At 36.0% G+C, this 8,709-nt stretch overlaps 1 protein-coding gene across 2 annotated transcripts in view; it reads right to left on the bottom strand.

Annotated features, from left to right (window-relative positions):
• Window positions 1–60: 60 nt before the first annotated feature.
• Window positions 61–8,709, bottom strand: part of LOC108754026 (brefeldin A-inhibited guanine nucleotide-exchange protein 3) — an 18,426-nt gene continuing 9,777 nt past the window's right edge. For both annotated transcript variants that reach the window (XM_018496041.1, XM_018496042.1), the window contains exons 19-22: window positions 6,463–6,691; window positions 3,802–4,031; window positions 1,715–3,284; window positions 61–913 (exon numbers count right to left, since the gene is read on the bottom strand). In XM_018496041.1, coding sequence (XP_018351543.1) covers window positions 770–913; window positions 1,715–3,284; window positions 3,802–4,031; window positions 6,463–6,691 — 2,173 coding nt within the window. In that variant the 3' untranslated portion in view covers window positions 61–769. The remainder of the gene's footprint in view (window positions 914–1,714; window positions 3,285–3,801; window positions 4,032–6,462; window positions 6,692–8,709) is intronic.

Raw genomic sequence — 8,709 nt, 5'->3', positions numbered from 1 at the left:
TATATATATGATATAAAATATTGTTATGTTAATATTTTATATTAATTAAACGCACGCCTCAACAATATTGCGTTATATAATAAAATATAATACTCATTACAAGGAATATATATAATCCTTTTCAAACATCAAAATTCTTTACTCTACTTCTTCTTCTATAAAAAAAAGATACTCGTTATTAATACTAGCAAAAGAATCCGCGCAAAAAATAATAGTATTTTCCGCTCCTAGAGATCATCTTGATAAGTAAAGAGGAGTGCCGATATCACCTGTATCGCATTCGTCGCGAGATACCTTTCATTTGTCGCTCGTGCTCTTTTCAAGCTTTACGTTGGAAGCAAAAATCCGATACACCCGGCACTATGACCGAACCGCAAACTACAGTTAAGCGCAAAGAGCATAAAATGAGAATCGAGAAATGTGCATGCTGAATGGATCATAAATAAAATCCTTGTCTCCGACGTGTCGACGTGTCGACATATACGGAAAAAATAGAGACTCGCGTGATAACGGAAACCTCGTATTTTTTTTTTCGAATTCAATTTACTTATATATATGTCAATTGGCATATTTCAATTTTGTCGAAAAGTACGACTAAAATATATTGACAGATTCTACATTTTTTCCCCACATACTTCCCTTCAATTTTATCTATCTATCACAGTAATAATAAAGAACTTGAAAAAGTAAGTCCAGCACATATTAAGTCGTTCCTTCTTCGTCTCTTATAACTAAGGCCGCGATCGTATATATCTAAAGACAATCGCTATTAATTATTTGTCAATCCATAAAGCACAGCGATACGGTGAAACAGAGCTGACAGACGTTGTTTCAGATTTTGATCTACGGCATGCCTGGTCAATATTCGTACGCCGCGTACGAAAACTGGAAGCAACGGTGCTAATCGTTCATCCTGCAAAAAAGGTTCCCAAAAATTCGTATAAAAACTCAGACTTAAAGCAATTAACAATTATTGATAAATTCAACAATTCTTATTTGAGGAATTAAATTATTTATTAAAACAGATTCTTACTTATAATTTTGACAGTCTAATATTAGCCCTTCGGTGCCACTTTAAATGTAACATACTCAAAGTTTTTTTAATTTTTTAATTTTTTATTTTTTTTATGTTATTTGTTATTACCGAAGATACGTACATTTACCTGGTACTATTATATTTTTTTTTTAAATTATATGTATTTTTTTAAGAAAAAAAATGAAAAAATTATTTAATAATTACAGATTTTTCTATATTGTATTTGAAAGTGTAATATAAAAAGTTTGGTTATAATTTAAATCTGCATCAAATATTATTTTAATAAGAAATATATGTATATGTTTTTAAAAAATAATTAAGATAAAATGTGAAAATTTTGGGATTCAAACTGTACAATTTTAAATTATATAAAATTTTATTATTAAATGTGTATAAATATTGATCTCTAACTGTTTCATACGTACATAACTTTCATTTTTACATGAAAAACATAAATATCCAATTCCAATCACTTTTTGCAGAGACTATACAATCCTTATCTACCATTTCGATTGAAAAAAATTGTTATATGTTAATTTTTACGCAATATTATTCACAGTATTCAGTGTAGTAACAATATATAGTATAGTGTGGCATCGAAGGAATAAAACTTGTTTTGTTTGATATACTGCAAAATTATACAATATGTGTATATAAAAAGAAAAATAGAAAACTCACTGGTAAAGCTAAAGCCCATTCCAACGCAGTGCTCAAAATGTCTGCCCAAGCTTTCCTATGAGCCTCGCTATCTTTATTGACGTTTCGCCTCTGAATTTGCACTTCCTGGTTAACGATTGACTGACTCTCAACTGTAGTTGACGTCTCTTCTTCGTTTCGTAAAAAGGGATTTGTCCTAAAGCCACGCTTGCTGCGTTCATAGTCGCGCAATAATTCGTCTATATTGTCAAGGATCTGGGAAGATTTAGAATTTTTTTTATCCTGCTCCTTAATACTCTTTTCTGGTTCGTGAGTCTTATTAGAAAGATCACTGGACATCGTCCAAGCGGGTTTCCTGCGCAGCTCCATCACCGATTTTGGACGGGAATCCACAGAATTATCCTGCAAAGATTCATCTTTGTCTTCAAGATCTGCCGCCATGACAAATGTCAAGGATTTCCGCCTGGATAGTGGACCCACGTCGCTGCTACGTCTTTCCGAATATGATTTTTGATATAAAAAGCCTTCATCGGAAAACGAATTTCGATTTAGCATTTTCATATCAGCCATGGAAGTTCTCATGGAAATCGACTCTGTTTTCCAATGCGAATCTAAATGACAAGAGAAATCGTCACGATTGTACATCATTTTGGGAGGCGCCGGAGTCATGGCATTATACTTGGCGTCGATGTAACCCTCGCTGGAAGTTCCACCGGAACGGTCAAGGTAAACAATCTTCTCCGTGACCGATCCCAATCTGGACACCGGTCTAGAATCGTCGGTTTCCGGTTCGGACTGTGGACCAGAATCGGTTGAATATTCTGCGGCCAAATCCGACAACCTGAAAGGTCTCGGATCGTTTTCGCTCTCAGCTCCAAGTTCCTCTAAGCCGCTCTCGTCATCTAAATTTGGATTGTACACGTCGTCTGGATCATCCTGATCGTCTTCCTCGTCATTATCCGGCTGATTTTGACGGATGCCAGGATCTCCTTTTCCCGACAACTCAACGAAAGCTGATGGAGTACTGATGACGAGTCGCTCGTCGACAGGCTCTTTCTTAGTAATCTCGGGATAGGGCTGCATCACAAGCAAGAATATGTTTCTCTCTGCGAAATTGTCGACCTTAGTGTACCTGCCGTCCTCGTCAAGAACCACTTCAACGTAAGTTTCGCAAAGCTCGTCGAAAATCGTACGAAGTTGGCGCAGATATTTATTGAGCTTTCGATGCTTAATGTCATAGACACACTCTCTGTCGCCCAGTCCTGTGCCCAGAATGGTCTTCACCAGTTCCAGAGTCGCGTGAAGCTCTTCTATCTCGCGTAAACATAGCTCGAATAACGTGATAATTTTGATGGTCCAAGCAGCTGCCGCTTGACGATATAAATTAGCTGGCTGCTTAAGATTCGCCACCGTTTTCAGCAAGAATTTCAGGCCAGGCCGGCAATCGAACTTCAGTGCGGCGACGTACGAGATGTCCAGAGCAGAAAGGAAAATTTCCACGTGATGCGAACTCAGATGAGACAAATAACTTCGTTTGACGTTAGGATTAGGCGAGCTGCATGGCGTCGAATGCGGTATCACGTGAGATAAACTATGGAAAAATGTTCTTTCAAGTGCCTATCATTACATAATCATAACTCTACACACATATTTATCAAGAATTTTGATCAAAGTTATTAACCCTACATTATTCGCCCGATTTTTGTCAACCTTAATTATTCGCGTGGGATATTTCTAATACTCGAACATTGTATCTCAATTTTCAATATTATTATTAATGATTTACAATTAAATAAAAATTAATAACATTCTATAATCCTTTGATAAAGGTAAATGCAAATCTTTTAAATTGTAAAACAGTTTACGCTAAATATAATACCTATAAATATAATATAATACCTATAGCATATATTTGACAAATTTGTAAAGTGGAAATATTCTGGATATTTTATGAATGTTAACGTAAATAAAAACTGTTGACAACAAATTTAAACAAATTCCGCGTATTAAATTAATAAGTAATCTCTGTCGATATTACATTATATAAAATACACGTTAGTAGTATTTTTTATTGCTAATGAATGGAAAAAAAATAGCTATATACGAACCTTGAAGTCGAAGGACCAGCACCTTGAAGAAGAACACTCGCGATGCAATGAAGCAGCATCTGATGTACCAAAAGTCCCACTACCAACGCACGCAACTGAACTCTAACGATGTAAAGATCGGGATTGAGAGTAGCGCCTACGGCAGGAGGGTACAAAAGGAACACGTACGACTTTTCATCAAGTGATCGAGAATCCTCTTCGACCCGTGTTTGTTCCTCCAGGAGGAACACCTAAAGACACAAGCGTGTCAATTATAAAGTCTAAACTTGTTTCAAGCAAAATTTTGAATATATGATATGATACAGTTTTTTTGAAGATCTGGTGAATTTTATGAAAATTTGCTATATATTTTGCTACAATGAAGCAATCGTTTAGTTTTTGTAATGTTTTAATTGCAAGTAAGATTATATGTTTTCATTATCAAGTTTAATAATGCACTGGAAAAAAAAAAGAAAAAGTTTTGTGCAAAAAAATATTTCAGTTGAAAATACATTAATTATTATTAACAATTATAGCTTTTTATTGTCATGTAATATGAGTTAGAAAAGTATATCGTTTTTAGTAAATAAATGATGATGAGAATAATCTTAATTACAATAATAAGTAACGGTTATGCGCTTAGCCTAACACGACTCCGTAATTTTTGTCCAATTGCAAGATAATGTGTGCAAACTACGAAAGCTGCAGCTTCTATAATACGGTGTCGTGTACCGTTACCTACACGTTACTGTGACAGTGAAATTCTAGCCATGGACCCAAGCCATGGATTTTAATAGTGATTCGTAAGATCGTGCCAAGTAAAATTGAAATGATGATTTCAATCAGCGACGAGGTCCTTTTTCATAAATTTATTAAAATAAAAAACAAAATTTACAAAATTTAACTATATTGCTTCTCTCAGAATATTTTAGGCATTTTTTAAGTAATTTATTAAAAAATTAGCAATTATTTTCGAAGCGTAATAGATGTGAACGAAACAAAAAATTTTTATAAGTAAAGATTTAATCCATTTAAAATGGATAATCGCAATTATGTCGTTAATTTTTTTTCTCTTTTCTGTATTATAGATCTATATACAATTTATATGACAATATTTATATTCTTCATTTCTTGAAAAGGATCTCGTTAAAGCGCCTCTGCAGTCTAACCCGTGCCTTCTACCAGCATGTGCAAATGTTAAAAAAAAAACGGGTGATCCGAACCGAATGGCGTTTCCTCGTCGACAGGCATATTCCAAATTGACGACCTTTTATTTAAGGTAAAGGGTGAGTGAACAGTCAATTAACTGATAATAGAAGCTTTATATTTGTTGACCACAGTCATTCAGCGTACAAAAATACATAGGAAACATTTTGACTCTGTCACGCCAATATCAGCAACAAGCTTGGAACACATCGAAAGCGATCGTCGATATCTTATGCTTGCGTCATATAAAGCGTATGTATAAAGTACTCGTGTTCAATGTATACATAGGTAAAATATGTTGCTCGGTATACAAAAATATTTTTTAGATTGAAAGCAGGTTCTAGAATTGCTCCTGATTCAAATAGGAGTACTAAAACTTGGCCTGTCGACGACGACGTCAAGGCACGCCTCCACGACTCTGTGAATCACTCGGCGTGGATGTCGGACATCCATCCACGTTATTCGCTTTTCTGTCGGTCGAAATGGTGAATCTCGATACGATACAATAATATTATTTTTTTTTTTTTCTCTGGGTTTGATCGGTTTTTAAAATCCATGACGTGAGTTACCGTGGTCGGCTAGAGCCATTGAGGGCCTGTGTTCGTCGTAGTGTTAGTGTAATCAAGGGGTGTCGTGTGCTGCCTACAACCGATGGGGTAGGAAGTAGTGTGCTGGTCGATCAGTGTCGTCTCAATGGTCGTCAAATCCTGGAAAGGCGTCGTCGGCAGTGACGCCGCGCTCTGCCTCTTGATGGCAGTCAATACCTCACGCAGCTGGCTCACCTGGGAGCAAGTCAGGTCAGGAGGGAACCACCTGTGTCCCTGTGTCTTTATCTTTCTTTTTTTTTTCTACCTTTCTCTCCCTCTCTCTCATCTTTTCTCACACAAACTCGGACATTCTCGCACACTTCTCATCAGAATGAACAATACACTATTAGAAGTCTATCGAGTAACAAGATGTCTATACGAGGAAAAATCATCTATTATCAAACAGATGATAAAAGTCGATAGTAAAAATATTGATAATTTCGTATAACTTTTAAATAATTTTCGCACCTCGTACGCACCACGCCGATTGCCACATTTTTACTTGTATCCGTTTAATATAATGTTTTTTTTTTTCGAAATTAATCATACTAACACCCCATAGAGCACAAAAGTTTGCAGCAGCATTGCTATTAACGTTTGCAATGTTGCTGCAATATTGCCAGAATGATATGTGCTATATGGGACGAAATATACTATATACCAAGGACAATCTTGATATCATGATACGTGAATGATAAATGCAGAAATGAACTTTCTTAAGTTGGAGCATTGTTTATATATATTTCGAATGTTCCGTCTTGTGATTACGAGGAGCACATCGATAAAGCACATTGACGGTAACAACAACAATTAGAAACAACGGAGGCTCTCTCATTGGCATTCTCCCCAGCGTATGACACCTTTCGAAAATAAATCTCGGATTACTTACCTGAGCAGCGAGTTGTCGCAACCGTTCCGTTTCTTCCGGTGTCGCATCGCGGCGCGCCGCGACCTTCACTTGGGCGACGTCCCCGTAAAAAGATTCCGATCTGGGCGAGAAAGCCATGGTCAGCTGGTGCAACTCCTGCAACGAATTTGAACAGGCGCGGTAGCACGCGACACCGCAGACCTCCCATTGTTCCGAAGTAAGGAGTGGTCCGCTGCTCACCAGGATATGCCTGTCAAACACGGATTTAATCTCTTTGTGATTCGTTAAACCACTTTGTATCAATTATGATTTCAAATATTAGATCGGGGAAAAAGTTTCTTCGTATATAAAAAAATTTGTTTGCAAAAGTTTTTCGTTTGTTGCGAAATTTTCGTTACAATTATATCATTCGCTAAAGCAAAGTTTCAGCTTTACGAATCTGTTTTTTAAATTGCGGTATGATTTTTATCCGAGTTGCAGCAATCAAAGTTAGAATGCTCCTTTACTTAATTGGCGAATAACTCAGAAATAAAAAATCATAGGAATATTTTTTTAAAATGATTTTATAGGGAAAGCTTCAAGCTTTCACGATAGGTAGTCGAAAATTTTCGTAAATTTTTTTTGAACTCGTGAGAGATCCTCAAAATGAAAAGAAAATTTTTCACCTTTTCAGCTCGTAGTTTTTTAAATGTAAAAATTAACCAAACCCAAGAGAAACTCAAAAAATACAGTAATCTTTCGAAAGTAGAGATTTCAAACTTTAAAATCCTTTTTTTTTTTTAATTTAAATTTTGTTCACTTTTGACGAAGATATTGTATTATATAATTGTATTGTACAATTTTGAATTAAAAAATACGAAGAAACTTTATCCCCGACCCAATAAGAATAGCAAGCAATAACAATAATAATGTAAAGTGAAAAAATTTAGATCTTTCCTACGCATATTTTTTTTTATTTTCTGCGTAGAAAGGTTTTTTTACTGAAATGTCTAAACATTTTACTAAATATAATCTAAAAATAATTTTGTTGGACTATCAGAATAATTAAGACGTTCAAAATGATTATTAGAATGTTCAAACTTATTGCGACATCTCAATGATTTTGCTAAAGTAATCTCAAAATTTAACTAGATATAGAATCGCTCAAGCTGGTTGCTAGAATGACAAAACTTTTTGCTCATTATGCTTAAATTTTCTACATTATTTTGATCCAATCGTTTTATTTTTGTCTATATCTACCTAAATTTTTAAAAATTTCAGCAATTATTCTTTCCGTATACAGTTAAAAGAACTTTCGACCTTGAAACCTGGAAAGAACATTTTAACACAGTCCTTCTACAGTCTACATCGCCATCATTTTTGTTCGGTAATCCCACAAGGACACGGGCAATGATTGGTAAACGGTAATCAGATTTCTCGCGCTACTGTATCAAAGATAAAGTTGGCCAACGCCTTCTGCGCGGTAGACATCTCAAGCAATCACTCCTTCATAGCTACAGCAAGAATCATCCGATCCGCTGGATCATAACTGTGGAAGTGGGTTGTCAACACTGAGTGACGCTAAGATTTCAAATCAGGATACCGTTCGGTTCGTCATTGGCGAACCTGCTCCGTTTTTAAATTCCGTACGTACATACACAACATGTGTACATCGATACCTCGCGATCGGCACCGATTCGCGAGATCGTGTTACTGACTCGATCCAGTTGGATGTATATATGTCTGCTGTGCACATTAATATAGAGAAAACGCGCCGATGGCTCTCCAGGTGGATGCAGCGTGTGCAGTCGTTAACATAACGCTCCAAGGGTGTCGAGTGTCGGTGGCTACTTTATCCTACCGGACAGCTTGTCAAGCTTCGTTATCGTCTTACACGCACGCTCCGCTCCGCCGTAATAGCGATATACCTAACTTAACGTCCGTCACGAGATACATTCCATGAAACTTAGTTGATGTACCAATTCACCCTGTAAAATTGTAAATCAACGCCAGCCAATCGATAGGATAAAAGCATCTCTAGACGATATATAGCCAATGTATACACCAACTTTGAACACATTCGTTAAATATTGAACTACATTCAGTATAAATAATTACGTATGTCATAATACTTGCGCATAATACATGTTGGCATACGTTGGTCATATCGTTTGGAGGCGCCTTACATAATAAACTTTTTTTGCAACAGATGTAAAGTAATACAGTGAAGAACCTGTAACTAAGGAAAACTTCGTTACAATCGACTTTCTTTTTTTATCATCAATAATC

This window comes from Trachymyrmex septentrionalis, unplaced genomic scaffold, assembly GCF_001594115.1.
Source record: "Trachymyrmex septentrionalis isolate Tsep2-gDNA-1 unplaced genomic scaffold, Tsep1.0 scaffold74, whole genome shotgun sequence".
In the NCBI taxonomy this organism is placed as follows: Eukaryota; Metazoa; Arthropoda; class Insecta; order Hymenoptera; family Formicidae; genus Trachymyrmex; species Trachymyrmex septentrionalis.
Note: the sequence above shows the minus strand (reverse complement) of the source record. Positions and strands in the feature narration are given on the sequence as shown.